This window comes from Aptenodytes forsteri, unplaced genomic scaffold (genome assembly GCF_000699145.1).
Source record: "Aptenodytes forsteri isolate BGI_AS27 unplaced genomic scaffold, ASM69914v1 Scaffold121, whole genome shotgun sequence".
NCBI classification, from domain to species: Eukaryota; Metazoa; Chordata; class Aves; order Sphenisciformes; family Spheniscidae; genus Aptenodytes; species Aptenodytes forsteri.
Genome location: NW_008796219.1, coordinates 907787 through 932560, shown reverse-complemented (window position 1 = coordinate 932560; position 24774 = coordinate 907787). Strand labels below are relative to the sequence as shown.

At 40.3% G+C, this 24774-nt stretch overlaps 1 protein-coding gene across 3 annotated transcripts in view; it reads left to right on the top strand.

Moving 5' to 3' along the window:
- The first annotated feature begins 5914 nt into the window (after positions 1–5914).
- Positions 5915–24774, top strand: part of MYOM2 (myomesin 2) — a 97644-nt gene continuing 78784 nt past the window's right edge. Inside the window, exons 1-3 of one of the 3 annotated variants that reach the window (XM_009288927.2) lie at positions 5915–6127; positions 21547–21680; positions 22921–23040. In XM_009288927.2, the coding sequence (XP_009287202.1) occupies positions 21574–21680; positions 22921–23040 (227 nt within the window). In that variant the 5' untranslated portion in view covers positions 5915–6127; positions 21547–21573. Of the gene's footprint in view, positions 6128–13533; positions 13639–18793; positions 18874–21546; positions 21681–22920; positions 23041–24774 lie in introns of those variants that run through there. The other 2 variants (XM_019474548.1, XM_009288926.1) reach the window with 2 other exon arrangements.

Here is a 24774-nt window from a genome sequence, read left to right as displayed (position 1 = left end):
AGACTGGGTACTCCTGAATTTGTGTTACAGGGTTATTTCGCAAAAAGTTATTTCATAAAGGATAGTCTGATTATTTTCATTAAGCTGCATAGTGGGGTTATTTGAAAACACTGCATGAAACTCCCAAGGTAGAGATATTGGAAGACGAGTGTCTGGCTAAAATAAAAAGAGCATTGTTGGGAAAGAAGCCTTTTTTAACTTTGACTGTTGAACTATGATCTTGCACTTCTCTTTGCCTTAGTTCTTTTTTTTTTTTCCTTTCTTTTTTTAATTTAGTGGGGAAAAAAAAAAGACAAGTGATGTAGTATCTAGAAGGCTTTCCATGCCTTGAAAATCTGACTCTTCGGTTTACTGTTTATAAAGGAGGAAGAGTTTTAAAGGAGGAATGTGTGAGTGTGTGTTTTGTGTGAAAGAGTGATTGACAAATGATTTTTTCCTTTTTTTCTTATTGATATCATATCCATTTGTATTATTTTCTCTCAGTTTTCAGCCTCTCATTTTGTTCTTTGGCTTCTAAAACTGACGTCCCTTTTGCAGCACACTTACAACCCTCTCTTTTGATAGCCTAAGTTGGTTTTACTCTGTCTCAGGAGTCATGTGGAGAGTGGGCCAGATCTTTAGCTGTGCAAATCCTGGAGAAGCTCTAAATTCTCTCCTGGCATGGAGAAGCTCTAAATTATTATTATTTTTTTTTCATTGTGTTTCTCAGCCTGTAGGGGCTAAAATAGTTTCTGAAATAAATGATCCTGGAAAAAATGACTTTCAGAATAAATGATCTGAAGCACAGTGTTGGAGTTACAGCAGCTGAAATGGTCCCATAAGACCCATTACACTGACCAACAATTGTCCTAGTTCAGCTCCCCAGGAAAGGGGTGAAGGGCTGACAGAGGTGAATGCTGGTAATGTTTTCAGGAAATAGATCTTATTTGCGAGAGAACCTTTGTATCGCAGCTATATTCCACTCTAGACTAGACAGAAAATGTCTTTTTCACTATGATTTCTGAGTTTCAGAAAAAGTTCTTGAACTGAAGCACTACTGATACTTGTGATAAATGGAAGTTCTTCCTTTGCCTGTATTGAGGGTGAAGTCCCGGGCTTGCGCTCCTGTATGTTCTCCTAGTTCAGCTATTTCCATTTGATATTTGACTATTCAAATTTTAGAGACACTGGGCACAGTGTCAAAAAACAGCCATTTGGAGAGGGAAGATTTAATCCCTTTTTTAATCCATGCAGAAGTTAATGCCAAAGAGGAGGATCTGCAGTGGAGGAGCAGAGGTGCTCCCAAACAGCATGAGGCTGAGGGGAGGGGATGAGCAGATGCAGGGCAGAGTGCTAAGCCTCGAGCTGCATGGCCAAGGGCCATGGCTGCCTCCTCTTGCAGCTCACAGAGCAGGCTGTCTCTGAGGATACCTTCAGAAAATGGTCTCATGCTTGCTTCATGCTGAGGAAGGTCTTCTGACCTTGGGCTCAGGCTTGGTGAGCCAGTAGCAGTAACAGCTACAAGTCTTGTGGGAGCAGCTTTACATCTAGCCGCTCGCCTGGTACGTGCCTGGCCTCTCATCTCTTCCTCAAACTACACGGTACAGGTGGGGCCCTACATCCAGGGCTAATCTGCTGTCCTGTGTTTTCCTGGTGTGAAAGGGAAGGCAGAAGTGTAGCCTAAGAATTCATAAACAATGTAAATACATCTTTAGTGTGGCCTGAAACTCCTCCTTGGACCTGAGAAATCTTTCCTAGAAATTCCATATTCACAGATGTACCTATCTGGAGGTAAAAGTAAGTCGCTTCGGTACAGATTTTTTTCCACAAGAAACAAAATTTTATGCAAAAAATTCCTAAACAGATCTATTCAGTTCCCCAAAACATCAGCTTACATCCAAATATTTTCACACTGAACATGGCTGACAGATCATGCTTCAGATGCACGTAAACTAGCACTGAGCCAAGCTGTGGTATCCACACGGGGCAGTGTCATTCTTTGTGGGACTGTGGCTATGTTACCCTGTGTTCATGAGTAAACTAATACACCTTCCTGGCTTATTAACTTGGGTTTAACCTCATGTTGATATGGCTAAACTGTGTTTGGGTCCTAAAGAGGCTTGACTGGTGCCATCCAGAGTTTTCTGAATCATTTATCATTGCCTGGTATAGATACATCCTGACGGTCTGCTGACATTAGCTTACATTTCTTACACAGGAAAAATGTTAGGTCCCTTTCTGTTGAATGTAAGCTAATACTTCATAGACTATAAATATGGTATTTAATATGAACTTTGATATTTATCAAGTATATTACAGCATGAAGTTTAAATAATTGGCGATACTGAAATAATAGCTCACTGAAACTTACCTATTTGAAACTGGAGCTTGTGAGTCATAATATATTGCAGAAGTTAAATGAGGCTTTAAAAGAAAATTGACCAGCTTAACGGGCCAATTGTCTAAGTGCAAATACGCTACCATAGAAACCCTGCTCTGTTATTTTGTATTCCTTACTCACAAAAAGCTATATTCTGTGTTATAAGTAAAACAACAGACATTTCCTAATTGATGCAGTTTCACTGATGGCCAACATTATGCGGTGTGTTTGAAGAGAAGTCAGAGGCGTGGAGGAGGCTTTCACCAACTTTCCTTCCCAAATGTAATTTTGGAGTTAATAAGAGCCTCCCCCTACCCTGCCCATGGCCCCATTTCAGCCCCACCAGGGCCACCAGTCCCTGCCCCAGTGACGCTGCAGCGGTGCCGGTCTCCAGCTCCCCACAGCCCTGAGCACCACTGAAAAGAGCCTGGCTCTGCCTTCTTTACACCCTCCCTTCAGGTATGTACGCACATTTGTATCATCCCTTGAGATTTCTCTTCTCCAGGCTGAACAGTCAAGCTCTCTCATCATCTCCTGCTATGTCAGTTGCTCTAATCCTTTAATCATCATCATGGCATTTCAGTGTAAATGCTTATGTATGCAAATTTTAATAATGTACATAACAATTAATCTAAGGATGGTAAATGAAATGCTAGCTGGTAGTCTTGTAAATGGTGGCCAAAATTATCAAGTCATGAAACTTCCTTGAATATTTAAAGAAATCTGAGGTGATTCTGAATGTTATTAAATTTAAACACCTTGTATAGACAGTCCCATCTTTGGACAGATACTATTTAAATTATTTCCTAGAGGGAGCTGTTGATCTTTGGTGTTGATCTTTAACTGTAATGTATCTACCTAGAAAGACGTCACTGTACTTGGCTCCTCTTCCAATCTCTTTTATACACACTCTGATTTATCTTTCCTCCTTCGTTGCCATTCCCTAGTCTTTTCTTTCAACAGATTACATGCACTAAGCAAATGTTCATTAGCTTCTGGAATGCAAATCAATTCTTTGACCTTTTCCTCTTTAAGATCTCTGGTGCATATTTTATAAGTGTTGTTCTAACATAAGAATGACTTTATTAGACCAGGCCTAGAGGTACATTTAGTGTCTTCTCCCTGTCTATGGCAAATAGCAGGTCCCTAGGAAGGATTTAAAGAACAAAGCAAATGTATGTGTTGTGCTGCTCCCCAGAGTAGTTTCCATCCTCTTACCAAATTTCAGGTCGAGGGCTTTATGAGAGGAATATAGTACCTTTGTATCTGTGAGTTCAGAAGGGCTGGATGTGGAGGGCTGCTTTCAGGACCAGCATTAGCCCACCATGTTCCAGGTGCCTGTGAGGTCCACCAGCAGGAAATGCGACTGCCTGTAGAGAACCCCATCGGAAGACTGATGGATGGCATGATTCGTTATGCTGGTAAGTTATACGTAGCCCTGCTTGTTCTGTGTCTCTGTGAGTGGTGAGGGATAGTGGCATTGTCTCCCTGGTCCTCCTCTCATCACCTGGGCTGGCACTAGTAATGGGACATCTGGACATCTCCCTTTTCTTTCTTCTTGAGAGTAGAGGGGGGGGGGGGGGGGGGGGGGGGGGGGGGGAGGAGGAGGAGGAATAGCAAAAAATAATAATGAACAAGGCACACAGCAAGTCCGAAATCCAAATATTGAGACAGCTGCTGTATATTGGGAGAGACTGGAACTTTAATGGACTATATCCATGTGGTTCTCATGAGGCACAATTGTTTCCCAGGGCATGTGACACACTACGAAATTGCTGGCATACTTCCATCGGAAAGGGAGTAACACTGCACGTGTCCTTTCTGCGAGTAGGGAGATACATGCGTAGTGGTTTGTTCTCTTTTCAATGACATATTTTTTTAAACTGGAAATGGAGACAGTATTTCTGTTCCAGATGTATCGTGCATGAGTTCAAAATGTGTGATTGATCAGAGATCCACAGAAAACCAGCCACCACTTTTTGTTGCCTATCTAAACTCACCAAGACCAGAAGAGAGCTCTTACTTTCCCTTCCACATGCCTCTGTTTGCTGGCATGATTCCTGTGAAGACATGACCTTCCAAACTGTCAGGTAGCCTCTCGACCAGCAGCTATCACAATCAGTGTTACACTTTTTACACCTTTATACTACTTCTACCTAGGATTAAGTAGGAAAAACCTTCTGCAAAGTATAGTATACTGTCTTTCTATATGCACACAGCTGAAGTTCACGTTGAAGCTTTTATATTACCGTATAGGAATGCAATGCAGGTTGCTCAGTTTTCAGAAAGCTTCTGAAAAGATCATAATCCTAAGGTGTCCTTTTGACAAGGTTCCTCTTTCTACAAGCTTCCTTTTTCTAGAAGATTCATTTTTTGTAATGTACCACTGCAAACTATTTCATCCATTGTTTAATGTTTATCATGACCTATGTCTATCCCTCATCTGTGACTGATTTTCCAAAGGTCAACACATAATGCCAACTTCCTTGTTACTTCATTGCCTTCAGTATTTTTTATATTTATATTTATATTGCCTTTCTAATATTTTCTAAGCAATCACTCTCTTTTCTCCCACATCTGGAAAATGACAATTATAAATATCCCCAAACCAAACTTGTTTTAATTATTTGGTCCTTTCCATCTCATTGTTCACAGAAGTCTTGACTGCTGTGTGCTAGCAGGCTGCACCAGCATCATACGGTCAGAAACAGATATTCTGTCTAGCAATTGCAGTGGGAAGGTGAAGTGTGAGGGTTAGTGTGTGAGCACCTTCAGAGGAAGAAAATACTGTGGGTTTTATTTTTTTTAAATCTGAGAAGCCAGTAAGAACTACTAGATGGAAGGTAATGCTAGGCAAATTCCGACTCCAGAAAAAAAGGCACAAATTTTTGACACTAAATATGATTAAGAGTTGGAGGAAAGTACAAACGATAGGAAAGAATTAATCTCTGGATATTTCCAAATTAAGACAGATTTCCTTTTATAGAACAAGCACTTCAGGCAAGTGGTGTTGTGACCAAACATTTTATTAATTGCATGATGTCACAGCATGAAAGTAGCAAACATAACTGAATAGACTGTGAGTTATAAATAAGGTGATCATGATGGTTCTTCTGGCCTCAAACTTTATCTTTCCATTCAAAAGTTCCCACGCATTGGAAACTCCGAGCAGCTGATATCAGTCCCTTTGTTGGGGAGGGGGCAACGATCCGTCACTCCCTGAGGTGTCCTAAGCAATCCCAATGGTTGCTGTGATGTTATGATGTTGCTGTTGTCCCGTCGTAAATGCCCAGACATCCTGACGACTGCACTCAGCTCAAGATTTTTTCCTCTCCTGCGCCGCTGTAGTATTTGTGACACTTGGGGAACACTGCCAGTGGATGGGATTGGGTACAAGTGTAACCAGACAGGCCACCGAGGCAGGGAGGGAGGACAGCTGTCCTAAGCATTCAAAGCTTTACATTCTGTGTCGCTCTGATGTGACCTGGGTCTCAAGATATTTATTAAGCTGGAAGAAAGCCTTTTTTGGTCTTGCAGCTCTCTCAATCTGTCTACCTGTTATTTAGTATACGTTACAGTAGAATCCAGAGCAGTACCTAATGCTGCCTTATTGCAATAGAAATTCAGAATAAAAGAAACAGGCTCTATACTGCCCGTGGAGAAAAAAATGTACTGCCATCTCAAGCTATCTGTGTATCTGGAACCCATAACTTCCTCAGATTAAAATGAAGAATAATGGAAAAAGTGTTTGATTCAGATATCAGTAAGGTAGGAATGAAAATGTATATACTTATATCTGTAAATGTTTTTCAGTCAGCAATGCAAATATTACCTTGTGATAAAAATACAGTTGCAGAGGAATACTCAGCAAGCCCAGCATGTGAGACAAGACACAGGCTAGATGACTTATGAAAAAAAATTAAAAGAACAAAATACGAATAACTTGTCTAAGCTGCATTTGAATGTGAAGAGTGTGGGGAATCCTACAGTCTTTATTTGGGTAGAAGCACCTTTTGAAATCAAATGAGTCTAACTTGAGGACCAAGGACGCTAGTGGGTGACTGATTTAGTGACAAGTGAATGCCAAAGAGTGAGAAGAGTAAATAATCAGTTAATGGCATGGGCAAAGAATTCAGGGAAACCTCCCTGTTAGGAACACTTGCAGCTGTACAATAACTGAGGAGCAGTAGTGGTAATGGTGAGAACCGGTGACCTCCAAATGTAGCTTGATTTGAAGCACCAGAATATGGACCATGGAGAGAAACAGTAGTTAGAGGCTGGGACAGAATAATCAAGTAGGACTCTTCAGTCTGTTTTCTGTAATGAAATGTTGCTTTGTTTTATGCACTATGGCATTGTTCTTGAAGACCTGGAGAGGAAACTACAGAGCAGTTGGAGAATGATCAGTGTGACTCACTGGCACTTCTGCAAAGCAGTGGTTTCTTCCTTTGTTGTTACTAAAAATGCCAAATGCTATCTGTTAAAACAGGGTAAATTTGGGGCCTGCTTGGGACCAGCAGTCTTAGCACACTTCTTGTTGTACCTACCTGTGGTGAACTCAATCCTTTTGGTTACAACAACCAAAGAATCAAAGAAATCCAGCAGTAATGAGGAACAGGAATTAAGGGGTCCAGCTGCTATCATTCCTAAAGAAAATTGTGTCTGGGCTGCATTTCCAATAGTTCTTGCCTGTTTACAGTGAAATCTGGTCAGACCTCCACTGTATCATTCCTTCAAGCTGTTGTGGATGCGAGTCATTTAGCCCTGAAACCAAACAATATCATTTTTCTAATGAGAGTTACCTGCTTCCAGGAATATAGAAAAAGGCTCATTACTCTAGAGCACGTTTATGTTCATATATAAGTCAGATAGTATATCATGCGTGGCATAGGCCATATGCAGCACAGCTATGTGCTTTCAGTGACATGAACTGATGGATATGCCACACAAAGTTCAATAACCTTGAACAGTGGGATATGCCTGAACTTGATACCGTTCGATGTTTTCACGTCACATTGGACTCATCGTGCAGGTGATCTGCTGTGTGATCTGTTATATACTCCTTTCCTTCTCCTTTTTCCCTGTGAAACAGGAGCAGATAATTTCCATGTTATCTGTGTGAGGATATGGGGAGTGTGAGAATGTTTTTTTCTGTAAGATTATCTGACTGAGGACCATGTCAAATGGGATGATAGGGAAAAGGGGAGAGCCAAACACACAGACACAAAAAACCTGGCTGACTAGTGATAACAAAGTCAATAACCAGAAACAAACCTGGTTAATGGCACTAATTGATAAGGATAGTGGAGCGTGAGAATGCTTATTCCAGCAAGATGATCTGATTGAGGGGCACCTAAAATCAGGTTGATATAAGAAAAGTTGAAGGCAACAAACATACAGAGACACAGACCTGACAAACACAATGATGGAGACTATGAGAAGAAACAAGCCTTGCCAGTCACACTAATTGATGGGCTATTCCAGAAAAACTAACCTGGACTTTGCAATGGATAAGATTATAACTGGAGTGGTTGGGATGGGGTGGGTGAAGATCCTGAATGCTGGACCAGGGGAGTAGGAATTGGTAGATCTGTGCGAAGTGATGAAGACATGTTTAGGGGAAGGAATCAGGGAGGAACAAAGAGAGGAACAGACAGAAATGGGTATAAAAGGGGCCAGTTGTGTGTAAAACAGGGCCGGTCAGTACGCTTGTCTGACTGAGCCCTGCACCTGACCACCGCAGTCTGTCCTGTCTTCTTTAAAACCTTTCTTGACTATCTCTCTGTGTAATCTCACTCTTCATCCCATGTGTGTGAGTGCCACATGGACTGAGTGCCAGTTACTGGGGGGACTGGCATGAGTGGACTGGGTGCCAGCTGTTGGAGTCAGAGGGGGTGTAGGTGCCCCTACACCCTACATGTAGGTACTGGGGGGGACCCGCGGATGTGGGGTGCCTGTGGGATGAGTGTATGAGTGCATGCATCCGTTCGCAGTGAGCACCAACCCAGACCAGAAGGACAGTAGGCAACCAGACAGCAAATGTGTATGTGCTTGTGAACCTGGAGAGTGTTGTGTGCGTACCTGCCCTAGTGATCTTCAGTCTCTGCCAGCCCAAGAGGAGGAGGGGACAGGACCAGAGGCAATGGGCACAAACTGAAACACAGGAGGTTCTGAACGTCAGGGAACCCTTTTTTTTTCTAAGCGTGAGAGTGACTGAGCACTGGCACAGATTGCCCAGAGAGGTTGTGTAGTCTTCATCCTTGGAGATATTCAAAAGCTGTCTGGACATGGTCCTGGGCCACCACCTCTAGGTGGCCCTGCTTGAGCAGGTGGGCTGGACATGATGACCTTCAGAGGTCCCTTCCAACCTCAACCATTCTGTGATTCTGTGACTGGGCTGTCTGTGCTTATGTCTGGCGTGAGTCCTGTATGTAGGTGCTGTTACAAGCAGTAACCCCCACAGCTGGCAGCTACTAAAGCCTGAAGGCATTAAAATAGACTCTGCATGGTGCTACCCAGTGGTGGATTTGGGACTGTAGCTGTCTCGCCTGCATTTCCCAGGGTGGTGAAGCCTCTGGACCACATGACTGCAGCGTAACTAGTTCCTGTCTCTGCCCTCTTACAACTTGTGGTTGTGTCTAGATTTAATCTGTTGTTGCTGACATCGAGATTAGTTGACAGATAACTGTTGCTACAGTGCGTATCTGCAGAGCGTATTGTGTGACACTTGAATAAATATACCAGGGTAAGACAAAAATCATTATGATCCTTATCTTTGCACTTGGTTGAAAAATAGATCTCATTGTAATGGTAAATGAAGAGGTGCCACTGAGCTGATACACTTCTAGTGGCGTCTCCTATGGTATGGTTTGTCTAACTAACTTACTACACTTAGTAAACTGTAGTAAATGCTGTTGTTTTCATTAAGGTTTATCAGAGACACTTCCAAAAGATTTGATTACATTAAAAAAAACCCAACAACATTTGAAATCTGAGCTGTAACTTCACATCACTGGCAAGAGACTGGAATTTGCTTGGCTCACCCTAAAATTTAGCAAAACATATTTAGCTAGGCATTCCACATTGGCCAAACCCCCAATTTTAATTAAAGTATCACTGTCAACCCTTTACCAGCTCTAGAGTATTTTATGCTTTCCAAAGAAAATATACTCTTGTTGCCATTCGCAGTAACTCACAAAATAAGTAGTTGAAACGTTCTGCTGTGCTGGGCAACTCTGTATTTTCTGTTTGTAGCTGAGCTAACCCTCTATCAACTTTTTAAAGAGGCATTAAATCAAGAAGGATATGAATCAGAGCTTTCCTGAGTCAGTAAAACTTTACCACTGATTCCGATGTGCTCCAGAGTGGGTCCTTGGACAGCAGGGTGACACATTACCATTTAAATATCTTATAAATGATTGATCACTCTAACTCAGTGGTGTGTTAGTCGTCTTAGATATAAATAAGGATACTTACTAAGAGATTCACTTTACCTTATGTTGCAGGGAAAAAAATCCCAACATTTTATATATTCAGGTATTTTAGTATTTGTTTAAACGCTCGTACTAGTAGTGTCTGATGTTCTGGATGCAGTTCAGTCGAGCTCTGTTGAATTGCTGGTTGAAAATCCCTGTCTGGCTGTTTAAAGCAGCTTCTAGCAAGTGCTTTTCTTTGCAGCTGCCATTGTCCTCTCTCCTGGGAGCTTCACAGCCTTCCCTTGGTTACAAGTGTCTCCTCCTCCTCTTCCTCCAAATGTCTTGGCTCTTCTACGGTCTCATCTCCACACAGCCTATCCTTGTTTCTGGGAGGGGTAGTTTTAGCTTTTGGCAGTTTGCAGCTGCATGTAGCCAGCCTTAAAATACTTGCAAGTTGGGCGACAAAAAGCAAAATAAAAAGGTTCTAATAGAGGAAGAGAAAATGCATCAAGAAAAATTAAAATAAGCAGGAAGCAGGAGATAGAGAAGAGTTTTAGCTTCTTAGGAGCGGGAATGGGGTTGTTCTCTCCCCACCTGAAAGAGGCAGTCAGGTGTGTTCTCCCTTGGGGATTTGGGCTCAGCTGCGTGAACACATTTACAGTGCTGTCAGCAGTCAAGTGCATCTGTTAGTGCTCCCTTGTTAGCTAATCTTCATAAGCAGGTGTACTGCCTCCAAATTTTTTTTGAATTAAGTCTTTCAGGTGGTGGTATTCTCTTCTGAATAAGACACATTCTATTTGATACATATATGGACCCCATACTTGATAATCCTGAACTTCTGACCGAAGGCAGTAACTGAGGAAAGAGCACGATTTATTTTTCATATGGTTGAATCTCCATGCATTGTTTTGTCTTTCATTTGTAATGCCAAGGGAGATGCTAGGACCTGGGTAGCTGTGAAGGAAATCCAAGAGACTGCTTTATGATCACCAGTGCACAGTATCCATTGTTCTAGCATGGCTTTAGAAACCTTACCATAGGGCTTTGTGAATAATTAGGACTGCTGTAGAGATGAGGAACTTCATTGCTAGTTACCAATCTCTTAATTCATATAAAACTATAAATATGCTAAAAGCATTTGAAGAAATCAAAGCTAACACATTAACAAAGTCAGACTTCAGAAACTGCCATACAAAGATGCATTAGGTTTTCTTGGAACTGGAGAAAGGTAAAAGCACAAGGCCACTATTAAGGCACTCTTACAGGCTAAAAACATTCTAACACCATTACATTTCATTTCATTACTGTTTTGATGTTTCCTCCAGTAGCTACAAAGCTAATGCATCTTTTTTCTGAGCTCCATTTCAGGTCTTGGTCTTCCCCTTTACGGGAGTAGTTGAGCCATTACTGAAGCCTGTATCAATGAAACAACCCACATCAAGGGACTGGTATGAGATAGAGAGGTAATTCTAAAATACCACATTCACTAAAGGATTTTAGCACATGCTCAGTTTTAAGTGCTTGAATAATCCTTTTGATACCCTGCTAAATCTCTGCTTTAAAAAAGGACGTCTGAGGGAAGAACTTCTGTTTGGGAAGTGAGGGATCAGGGGAAGACACCTTCAGTGTCAGGGAAGAAGTTTGAGAATGTAATGTAAATTATTTTACAATTAAAATGCTGGATAATTTTTGGATGGTAGGTGCTCTGCTGCCTAAATTTCAACACCACTGAATAACACAATATTGCACTTTTCCCTTCTATCCTATTTTGTGAATATCTATGAAGAGAAGGAGAATTTATTTATTAACTTACCTGGAGACAACCTGGGACTGGAACCACTGCATGGCTGGTTCTTGCCTATGGCAGGTTTCCCACAGCCCTCAGGATGCGCTTTCACATTTTTGACATCCAACCACACCCTGAAGAAAGAACTTAAAATAGAAGAGAGCTCAAGTGTAAAGGCAGACAGAGCAGGCTGTACATTCCTTCATTTCTTTAAAGATAATAAATATAGAACAAGAAATTAAAAGTAGAGAGTGTAATGAGAACTTTAAAGTTTTCCTGAAAACCGACCTCTTACCTCCCACAGGAAAATGCAATAGGAGAGAAGAGAAGGAGCTGTGTAAGTAAAGTGGGTTTGCTCTGGATTATTACATGCTAATTACTTTGACAGCTGCTTCTGAAGCAACATCTATGCTCAGTGCATATGCACTCATTCCACTGTGTCTGTCTCTGTAGATCTAATTCTGTCAGACTGAGTTATAATTTAAGATCGATGGGAGGAAGGGAGAAGTCTGTGTCAAGCAAAAGGTAGTCCTAAACAATAAGAAAGGGGGAAAGATCCTTAGCAGAGCTATTTAGGAAACTTGGATGAATACTGCGGATGCGATTAGAAGCAATTGGTTAAAGGCTTTTCCACATCTTGTTGTGCTTCCCGTACATGTATGCATAAAAAGAAAGCATGCCTTAAAAGAGCATTGCTCATGTATCAAAGTTTCTTATACTGAGCATTGAAAGATCTTAATCGTCACTTAGTGACTTTGGTGTTGATCCCATTTCTGTATAAGTAAATTGAAAATAGATCTTGTTATTTTCAAATACTTTGAATATCAATGAATTCCCTATTTACTGTATGTTGCTGACTCACTGGATATTTGAGTCATTATGGGCCAAGTCATGAGGTGTGATTAAATCTGCCATATAGCCAGGTTTTCCCAGACATGTTGTCCTTATTTCCAGGCAGAATAAGAGGAATGTGATTATTTCTTCACGCTTGTCACAAAGTCTTGTCAGAGTTCCCTTCCCTTCCCTTCCCTTCCCTTCCCTTCCCTTCCCTTCCCTTCCCTTCCCTTCCCTCATATGGGCTCACGTCATGGGACAAATCCCTACGGGGTTGCACACCACCAGAATGGGGCAGAGTGACTGAGCCCACGCTCACCAGCTCTGCAGAGCAAGTGCTGCTACCCCATCACATCTGGACATGTCAGAGCCACCACAGTGGTGCCTTGGACCTTCTGGATAGAAATCTAGGAGCCCTGCAAGCACCAAACCTCCATTTTAGTTGGTAGTAATCGGGGACCCTCAGGGACCATCAGGGTCTCACAGAATCGAGTATTTTGGCTGTGTTTTTTCCTCTGCCTGTATATGCCTCTATGCTTATTAATTCCTCCTACTTTACCAACAAGACACAGAGAAATCTTTCTCAGGTTGACTGGTGACATTATGGAGATGGAAATAGTGAGTAGGAACTGGACTTTCTTCAAATCCATGTTAATAGGCTTTTTATATAGTTGCTATGCCTTCACATATTGCAGCCATGCTCTCAAATCCAGGGAGCTCTTAAGGAGGCAACGAGGAGGCTCATTTTACAGCCTGAGGCACCAAGAGGATCTCATGTCTCTACTAATAAGATTCTGGAGTTTACGTCTCCTCACTGGTCTTCTAAGTTACTGATTATTTTAAAACTTCAATAATTTATAAATAAAAAGTTTAAACTGTTTTCTGACATTAAACTGTTTCCCATGTGCTTGGTGTTGCTGGGAAAAGAAACCCCACTTTTAACATAAACAACTGCTTCTTTTAGGAATGAGGTCTATTTTTATTAAAAGACAGTATAAAACTGCGTATGGGTTAGGGCTTTTCTTCTGCCTTTATATCACACCCTTATTGCCTGTTGGGCTGACCACAGTTTTGGGAGAATCACTTGGTTAGTTCTAAATATAGCGTTGCATCTGCCCTTAAATGGGAGTGAAGGGGCAGTAGCCTTTAGAGAGGGGAATTATTTTTGTTTTCCTCAGCCAGAGTTTACTAAGCTGGGAAAGGCTGGTCTTCCTCTCTGCTTTGCAATTTTTCTGTATCCCTTGGTAAGTCCATTTTTCATCTAAGTTTTTCTTGTTCAGAATAAATGGGAGCGATTGTGGGAGGGTGTTGGGTGCTTTTCTGTAAAAAAAAATTACCTTCTTAGGGGAAAACAAGCAATAAGCAGGACACTGATTTATGAAAAGGCAAACAAAAAAGTAAAGTGGAATTTCTTTATTCTGTGCATAGTCATCTTGATTTTATTGTGTATTACATTTCCTCTGTTTCTTTCTGCATATAAAGAACTGCATTATACCAATCCATAGCTCTATTTGTATATGTGCTTCTCCAATTGCACATATATTGGCAATGCCACTTTCTTGTGTGCTTATACTGTATAAAGAGACAAAACATGATTTATCTGAAGTATATGCATAACTAATTAAGCATAAAATCCTATAGTAGCTGGCAAAACTGTCTGACATGCTGAAGAATAGGATGTAGCCAGGACAAAAAATTCTACTTTTATTTTTTGTCTACCATACTTTCAAGTACATGTCTTCAGAAGATGCATTTCTGGTGTCTGTATTGCTCTAGGCTATGTGTTGTGTTCTGTGCCACATGAAAATTCCAGCTAAATACCAGTGATAGAGTCTTGGGAAATCACGTTCATGCTCTTGAAACTATGCCTGTGTGTTGATAATACCTGTGAGCCAATGAAAGTATCGTAATGAAGGACAATGAAGGTTGGGATGATGGCAAGTGACTGACTTTTGCTATCTCACTGTCTCACATTCCTTGCTGTCCAGTTGAAGGGATGTAGTACACTCACCAAGTGAAGGGAAATCTTAAAACTTTATGGAAACGTTGTGACTGTTTGTGCATTTGGAGTGTTAGGATGGCAAAGTTTCAAGTCAATGTGGCCAAATTCAGCCTAATTTAATTCCCAGTCATGTAATACCATGAATTCATAAGAAAGCGTCTACAGAAGTACTCTCTCTGGACTATATACAGTTTAGCTTATAACGAGGATATGGCAAGAGAAGTCAAACTGGGGGCTTCCACTCCCTTCCATCATGAAAGCCATAGAAAAGCCAAAATTACATTTTTTAGACTCACAACAATGCAGAAACTGGCGCTCCCCTCCACAACAATGACCTCACTTGATGGAAGGGTACCTACGGCTCTGCCTCATACGTATTTGCTGCAGAGCACAGCTGGTGGTTAACTCCATCAAGGGCTGTGGCTATGACGATGACCGTGACCACCCATGGTATATTCCAAATTGCTTCCTCACTAACCATTATGGCTAGAGGGTGAAGAAAACCATTCAGGGACTATTACAAGGTCAAGGTGTGCATTCTAGCTAATAATACATGTGCTATAGCCAAATGATTGCATTAAGCTGCTTAATCTACCTGTATGTCTTTGTAAGCGGAATCACTTGATGTAGTGAAATGTTAAAAGTCTACCCATTCAAAACATATGAAATTATTAATAAAGAATAGACCCATCTGTGATGGCCAGCATCATCAGCTGCTTGAAAATGTTGCTTTGCTGGACATTCAGATGACTAGAAATTGATAAAAGAACTCCATTTTTAGGTTTAATGAGAAGAGTAATGCATGTGCTTCTAGGGATGATTTGAACCAGATTGAACCTGTTGTCCACAAGATTTCTGTTTAGAACTGATTTGTGATACTAGGATAATGCTATTCCCATACAAAGGAGGTATGATCAGTAAAAAGTAAGACAGCTATGATGTAGCTAAAGACATCAGAAAAGACAAGGAATCTCAAAGCTTGCTGAGTAATGTCTGGAATTCCGTATGGTTTAAGCAAATGGGAATTCCACATACTTTTTTAATTTCAGAAGCATTTGTATTCTGTTGTCAGAAAAGTTAAAACTGAATTCTTATTATGCAGAAGGAAAAGACTCTTCAATGGGAAAGACAGAAGCATCTTAAAATGACAGTAGATTGTGTGGTTTTTTAAGTTCATCCTTTTTCATACACAGAACATAATTTTCTGCGTAAGATCTAAATACGCACATGCACACAGAGATAAAAGACTGGAGAGACATAATAGCATTTTAAAAGTTTATTACCAAAATGGGGAAGATGTTACTGGACCCTCTACATCCCATTCTGATTTAGACTGTAGTGTCTGTGAGCTGCGTAATGATTCATGCTGGTTTTACATGATTTCCACCAAAGTAAGTTTCTCAGGGGAAAATGTTCTTATGTTATTATCTACTGCAGTTTCTACAGGATTGACATAACCATCTGGAAGGGACCACATGTTTTCTGAGGCAATATGGTAATTCTTTAAACTGGTCATTAGAAGCAACTGGTGACTAGAAGGTGTTTTTTTTTTCTTTTTTCTTTTTTTTCCTTTTATCTTTCATTGTGGTATATAGGTGGTATGGAATTAAATATATTTTATCAGCTAAATATCATGGGCTTTAATGTACCATGGAAGTATAAATTGGCAAAACAGGGCTTCCTAAAAACACTTAACTTTGAACAATGTGGAGAACAACAAGCAGAACTACAGATGGGTAGAGGAAACAATGCCTATGTCATGGGAAAAACAGGACAAACCCTCAAGTCAGTACAAATGGTCAAAGATATTTAAGAAAGATGAGATACAGAGGAAGATCAAGAATGAAGATATGTGCGTAGGAGCAGGATGTACTGATCTTTCAGGCAGAATGAGGAGGATAGGCTACGTGAGGGCAAACAAGAACACACAAATCATTTTTGGCACTTCTGCAGATGGTCAAGGACAGAGATGAGCAAAGAAAGTGCATGTTGCATGGTATAGCATTGACAGGTCAGGCAGAGAAAGTACATGCTGTATAGTGCATTGCTCATGACAGGAGCCTCCTGAGTCAGGAATGCAAGTTGTCTATCTATGGTGAGCACAACCGTGTTCTTCTTCCCATGGCATTTGTCAATCCCATCCATCAATTTATTTGGTTGTGTGCCTGCTCTCTGAGGCTATGTGAATGATCATGCTAGAATTTACTGCCTGTCCTTTAAATCTTAAATTAACTCACTTATCAAACTAACAATGTCTATATCAGACCCTTGGCTTCTCTGTTCAAGAATGTGGCCCCTTGTCACGTGGTCCTAGATTATTGCTTTCTATTCAGATCAGTATTACTATGGCATGAAACTATGCATATCCTGGCCTGAAAACTCTGCCCTTTACTCATGACCAAGTATAAATTGTTCTATACATGCTACTAAGCACGTGGAAATGTATATTTGTGTAAACTTATTTGAACAATCTAATTCACCTGTGTTTTATATCATTAACCCTTAAGGACATTTTGGCTGACTTAATATTTTTGTTTGGGTTTAATAGTCTTCTGAGTGGTTTATACAGCACATAGATTAGTGTAGTTGAGGTCCTTCTGATGTTCCCAGCATTTAGAATCATAGAAATAAATAGGAATAATAATAAAAAAAAGGTAGGAGTACAATGGCTCTCTGTTCCACCAAAAAGTAAAGGTCGGATGACAGACTAAATGTTTTAGGACCATCTTGTCCTGTAACTCTAGGTCTTTTTCTTGAAATCCAGGGATGTTAATAAGATCTGCATAGATGTAGTTCAAGGGTTGTTTGTGACACACAGGCCATATATTTCAGCAAGTTCTCTGTAACTCTTGCAGTCACATACCAGTAGAACTTGGTGAATAAAACTTGAGATTTGCTTTTTCATTTGTTACAATTATCCAGAAAATTAATTTGTCTTTCTCTTGGCCTAGTTATGCATTTTTTTTTGTTGTTGAATTTTCAATTTCCCATTGGGAAATGTTTTTTTTTTTCCCCAATACCTCTGCCGGACCACTGCCTGCATCTTGCTTTTGGGTCAGTTCCACCAATTGACTTGCCAGTATAATTAAGTCTCCAGCCACTACCAGTAATAAAATCTTGGTTCACCTAAATCGATAACTTCAGTGGGGCTAAGCTGTCATTTGCATATCATGTTATCTAACTCTGTTAGTGGTAGGTTGACTAAATATTAGTATATATTTCAAACATCTCACATAAATGTGTATCAGTGGAAAACTGAGAAAACAGTCAACACATTGTTCCTAGGAAGACAATAGAAACTTCTCTTATCATTAACTCAAGGTACCCTACATGCTCTGTAGACTCTTCTGAAGCTGGTTTTACAGTTGGGCTGTGATTTTGCTCTTCAGATACTTGTCTTCGCAGCACTATTAAGTATTAAATACATACTCTGCAAGCATCATTGTAATTAACTGATGATGATTATTACATTTGGAATTGTTGCCAGGCAGCTCCCCTCTGTGTTAACAGAAGGCAAAATGACTCTGGCTGCTAACAAGCTCAGTTAATTGTTTGTATGGAGGCTGGGAGTGGATGGCTACATTTGTTTCTATTCTAAGGGTGTTTGGGTAAATGTGAAAAATATCTGAACCCAAATTTTGAGAAACCCTGGGTGCTGATTAATAGAAGAAGATATGCTAATTAAAATGTAAGTTTTACATTTAGTGGAAAAGGCTGAACTGTAAATGACAAAGATGTTTTCTAATATCTCAAAAATGAAAATACCCAGACTGTGATCCATCCAGGCACAGGGGTATTATTCTGCAACCCTTATACATTAGATCTCAGTGGGAGTTATATACATAGCAACACGTAAATCGCATGTTGATAAATTCACAGAATTCTTTAACTGGGCCACATGTAAACATGAGTAGCACTTAACAGCTGAGTCAGCTTAATCTATGGGTTTGCCCTTTGCACCTTCATTTAGGTGAAAAGGCTAATTAAAAATAGAAAAGAGGGAACATTATACCATTGACTGTCCAGTTAATGTATGAACTAAGGGGGAAGTCAAATGTCATATACACAATAGTCACACAGTTAGGCAGCAGGAAGAAAACCAGTATTTGATGTCTGCAGGTATAGCATAATGTCACATACAGATACCAAAACTAGGAGAAACCAAGGCTGCTCATGTTCATGTAACTAAGACAATGTGTTGTATGATGAGTTAATAGGTCCATGTCAGCTCAGGGTTGCATGAGGGCACCTAACTAAGCTAGCATCTCTGCAAGGTGCTGCACCATGCTGTACTAACTTGGGTCATGTTAACTTTCTTATTTCTCTAGAAATGTGGTAATTTATTTCTTTAATGTCCCATAGTAATGGTGTAAACCTGTTTTATTTTTGTCTTGCAATGTCTGATATTTTGCCTAAAGCTCTCATTCCTGAACGTGTGACTTGTCATTCTCATATCTCTTGAAAAAGGATTGAAAAGGTAACTATAGGTTATGCAGAAGATGCAGCTATCAGGTGATAAATTGTGAAAACTCATCTCTTTAGATCTCATGACTTTCTTTAATAAGATGTATCTGCTATTAAATATACCTACTGTCTTCTCCTGCAGAGACCCTTCTCTTGGAAAAGTAAAACTAGCTGATGTGAGAACATCATGACTTGGGGGCATCTGAATCTGCTTTTGAATACCTGAAACTAACAATCAGACACAGCTGGAATTTATTACACTACTGAATCAATAACTAGCATTTCCTTTTCTTGGTAAATACTATATAGTGGAAATATGGTATTTACAGGTGTTTTACCATGTTTAGAAGTTCAATTTCTTAGCCTATGAAACATGGGGTTTTTTTTAATTAATTTGGTTTTAATTTTATACCATTCAGGCAAAACTGCCAAACAAACACGTAAAATGAAATGACTTGCTAAACTAAGAATTGCAGTCTTTCACTGAATCATCTTACATTCTTCTTTCTAAAAATATGACATGCTGTATAAGAAATCTCGCTCTCATTTTTCAAGAGTAAATTGCTGCAATGAAATGAAGAAAATAATTTCTTCTGCATGTACAATATGTCTAGTAATACAATTAGAAAAAATGTTAGCAAGTCACACTGTAAAAATTCATGCACAAGTCTTGATAATATCTGTAGTTTTTCGACAATTTTATCATTAATTCCCATTTTCAAATGGGGTTTTTGCGAAATGATTTTTCAAAACATGCGATACTAATAAAAATTCCATTATGTGACAGAAAATATCATTAATTTCAGAATAAGTAATAAACATTTAGAAACCTATTTTCAGCAATATTTTATTAAAGTACATTGATTGCATGTACTTTTCACATAGTAAAAAGATTAATGAAACCAAAAAAATTACATGGAATTTGAAAGTTGACAATGAAGTAGTGACTGAATTTCTTCAATTTTGAACTAGATCTCATTTTACCAGAAACCACTTTTTTTTCTGAAACAGTTATTAACTGAGTTTTAACATCAGTATTGTTCACTTTTGTCCCCAAAGCACATATCTCCAGGTATTTGATAGGAAACAGAACACAGCCTAAAACTGCTCAGTACCAGTGCCTTTGAAATTAAGAGTAGCTCATGTTGTATCTAAATGAGTTTATGAGATTTCTATTCAAATCCCTTTGAGCTTTCATTTTATATGCATCATGAGGCTGCCTACTTATGGGACTTTTTGTGACAGATGCAGACTTTTGGTGTAGGTCTAAGAATTTCCATCATGGGCAGGTTCTTCTTGGCAGGGCCCATGGCCGGGCAGGTCCGGGCTGTAAGGAACTGGAGACCGGCCCTGCTGCAGCGTTGCTGGGGCAGGGCTGATGGCCCCAGGAACTGAAATGGGGTCCTGGGCTGTGGGCAGGGTGGGGGGAGCCCTGGAGGAGGTTGGGCAGGGCCAGTCAGGTGCACTGCTGCCCCCAGGGCCCTGACACCCTCTTAACATGGCCCCTGGATGAGCTAGTGTTGCTTCACTTCCAATGGGTAGCCCCGAGGTGGGTCCCAGGTCATGCCTTTACCCTTGCCCCAGCTTCTGGAGTGCAGCTGGCAGGCTGCGCCTCAAATGGGAGTATAACAACGGGGGCGTTCCCCTTACTTTTCAGGTGGAAATTAGATGTTATTGCAGGAATTTGCCTGACTAAAAACTTCAAGGTTTGGCCCAAGCTGCTTTATAGACTTTGTATTGGGAAATTGCTTCCTTTGTCACCGGAGTGCAGCCATCTCTTGGAGATCGTATTGGCTGTTCAGTTGTTCCCTGGAATCCCTCACTGCCATTTAGGCCAAGTGGCCCAGGAGTAGAGCCCCACATCCAGCTGAGACTGTAAATGGGACTTATTCAGTAAACTGTAGTTACACAAGCTGGCACCTACTCAGGACACAGCTGGTAACATTCCCCACTTTTGCAAGAAGTTGTCATCATATTTCTAATGCACCTAAAGGGATGTGGGCACCTCCAGGTTATTTTATCACCATGTTTGGGAATTTACTTAACCCCAACTCAGTGGTAAACATGCTTTTCCCACCCATACCACTTCTGGGAGCTCCCTGAACGTTTCTGAGAACCTTCTATCCAAATACTGATCAAACTATACCACGTTTTGGAGAAAGTCCACAGGAGGACAACCAGAATGATTGGAGGTCTAGGAAAAATAACCCATGAGAAAAGGTTGGATGAGCCACCTTTGTTTAGTTTAAACGAGAGCTGAAAGGAGATGCAAACAAAATCTTCAACAGGCTGCTGCAAAACTGGGTGAATAAGGTCTATTTTTTGTTGTCATGGTGAATTGGACAAGAAGCAGCATAAATTACAACAAGAGACAAAGTAAAAGGTTTGAAGAGCAGAGAGCTGAAACACCCAAAAAGCTGTCAAATTTCCATCCCTGGAAATTTCTATGGAGGTGTTAAATGGCATCTGCAAAGAAGGGGAAAATGATCTGACAAATTCTCTTCTAGCTCTGTGGCTGATAAAATACATCCTGAGGTGCCCATATATATCATTGATGGCTCTGTTTGTCATAAATTGATGGAACTTTATACATTTGTACATGTACACACATGTGTATGTATGTATGTAAAAATATCAAACCTAAGTGTCTGAAATATATGGCTAAATGTGATTTCACTCTCTGCAGGTATTACTGATTGTAACAAACTGAAGTATGTCATCAGTAGCCATGCCATTTTACCAGAGGAGGCACAAGCACTTTGATCAGTCCTATCGCAACATTCAGACAAGATATGTACTTGAGGAATATGCAGCAAGAAAGTAAGTGCCATGTATTTCACGTACGGAGCATAGAGAGGTTTCTATTTTGGGTAATCAGGTCTTAGAATCAAAATATTTAGCTTCCCCCTCTGCCCCCTAAAATTGTGATTTGTTCAGAATGGTAGTTTTCCACTTCCTTCTGTCAGGATGCTCCTTGCTTATAGTCTCTCACCAGCACAGCTAGGCTTTCTAGCTACATTGCAACTCACCTACACGGACCTTTTAGCTCAGGATCTGTCCTGTTTACTACCTCCAAGTTGGAAAGTCTTCCTTTTAGGCTCCAGTTGAAACTCCAACTTAAGAGAAACTTTGTTCAGAATGGTAGTTTTCCACTTCCTTCTGTCAGGATGCTCCTTGCTTATAGTCTCTCACCAGCACAGCTAGGCTTTCTAGCTACATTGCAACTCACCTACACGGACCTTTTAGCTCAGGATCTGTCCTGTTTACTACCTCCAAGTTGGAAAGTCTTCCTTTTAGGCTCCAGTTGAAACTCCAACTTAAGAAAAACTGCCATGAAATTTATTGTAAATCATAGAAACAGTTTTTTACCCATTCTTCCATATGACATGAGGATATTCCTTCTCCTGAAGTTGGCTAATCCTAATTATAGTTTTTGTCATTCAATTTCCTTTTTTAAAATTAAATAAAAGTTTAACTCCTCTCGTGAAATCTCAGAGTTTTAGCCACAAGATACACATTCTTTGTATCTCAAAGCCTGGAATCTTGGTTGCTTAAGAATCACTGTCCTCCCTCCTCAGTAATTAAGATGCCTAGCCAGCTTAACTAGCTGTCTAGCTTGTCCAGCTTCCCCTGTGAAAGAGAAGAGTTTATGCAGAAGGTTACATGAAGTATAGAAAGGCAGGAATATTTAGAAATAGACAGCATTATAGGGATTCTGTGTGATTTGTGTGTTAGACAGGGTGGTACCCTTGAGGTTCACTGAAGTGCTATCATAGCACTTGAATGATTGGAGACTGACATAAGTATAAATTTAATAGAACTGAATGAAATAAAATGCCTAATGATCCCCAATGACAGATGATGGGCATTAAGCCCTTGAAGGACAAGTGAGAATCAGCACCCTATGCAGTTAGTGAGGAATGCAAAGTAGCTTTCTCACTGAACAGTGCTCAGTTATGGCATTCAGCTCATTTAAAGTACTTTTTTGACTTTTGTGAGTTCATGTTTTACCAGAATTGCTGAGTTATAACAGTGTCTTTTGTTTCTTTTATATTTGAAGGGCTGCTTCCAGACAGGCTGCTTATTATGAATCACCTGGCTTGGGAAAAACAACATGTAGACTCTGTGCCAGGAGGGCACGCACCTTGGCTCATGAAGCAATACAAGAATCCAGGAAAAGGTAAAGCTCTATTGGTCCCATCTGACCTGTGTAGTGGCTCTGGTCCCACTTAGTGTCACTCTTTTGCCAGGGCTCTTTTCAGACTTGACAAGACTGGAGGCTTCTCTGTCACTGTTCTTCACTAATCTATTTTGGCTGGAATACTAAATGACTGAGTGTTACTTTCAATCTCATATTTCGACCCAGAGTTGTTCCCCTAATCCCCACTCTGACCCTTGAAAACAGCTTTAAAACCAAAGTAATTTAGAATCTGCCTGGGATCCAAAACTCGGTTTTGAACAGATCTACTCAACTATTCCTGAATTTCTGGTTTGGATCAATTTAAACATTTTGAGTTCTTTCCTTAATATCAAGAGGGCTTACTGTCACGTCTCAGTTACAGCCTTGATATGAAGTCCTATAGTAAATGTGTTGACAGCAATATTCCTGACAGTGAATCTGACTGTTTCTGCTCTGCCATGCTCTACAGTGACTGCACCAAAGACACAGAGAATTTACACTACAAGAAAGAATTCTGCCTTGTTTGTAGAAAATGTGTTATGAAAAACATATACATCTGTATGGTTCTGGTACTTTGATTGTTTTGAAATATATATCCTAGGAACAGAATGTTCTAGGAAGATCAAACTAATTTGTATACTCTATTTTTTTAAAAACTGTCTTAAATTTTATCAATATAAAAAAATACATGGCAGAACAAGGCTGGTATTTAAAGTACATTGAAATGGTACAAAGAAATATTTTTAAAATGCCAGACAAATAATGTCTTGATCTACTCTTCACTGAATTTCATGCAAGTCTTCCCATTTGCTTCACAGCATGTTGAGTTATGCTTTAAGAGTCTTGTCATATTCTATAATGACAGCCATGTTAGAAATGTCTGATATTCAGCTCCCTTCTTTTGTCCTGTTGGCAAAGCAAAGAGTAGCATAGGCTGCTTACTGAATCAGCATGAATGCAGGAGCTTGAGCTAGCTTCTCCTAAAAACATTTATGAGTTGATTTTTTTTTTAGGAATTCTGAAAAATCTATGGAGTTAGATTTTCAGGGAACAACCCACAAATTTCTCAAAATGTCTTTTCCTGGTAGTTTCTATAATACTTCCCACTCACCCTTGTCTAAGGACAGCTTTTTTGCATGCAGCGGTTCATCAAATCCTTGTGAACTCCTTGGTCTGTATCTTTTCAGGTGAGGCCAGCTGATACAGCCCATGGAGCTAGCAGAGCTTCCCAGGTGCTAGAGCCGAAGGCACACCATAAGCAAGGCCCAACTCTTAAGAGGGTGTGAACAGTAACAGAACGTACCTTCACTCCTCTGCCTTCTTGTGTCCATAGGAAGGAAAATTAGGGGCCAGAGGGAAGCCAGGCATGTTCTTGATCTCGATTACCAGAGGACTAAGACTGTGGGGTACCACGTCAACATGACCATGCCAGCTTTCAAGACCTGAAGCTATAGCACCACATATACAGGGGAAAAAAAACAAAGAAAAATTGATATTCATTTCACATGTTCATTAGGATAGTCAGATGCATGCTAAGAATAATTCCTAAACTAGATTTTACATCTTGCTGGTATAGTTTCAGAGCCCTCAGTTGCTGTCGTGGTTTAACCTCAGTCAGCAACTGAGCACCACCCAGCTGCTCGCTCACTCCCCCCCACCTGATGGGATGGGGGAGAGAATTGGAAGAGCACAAGTGAGAAAACCTTGTGGGTTGAGATAAAAACAATTTAATAA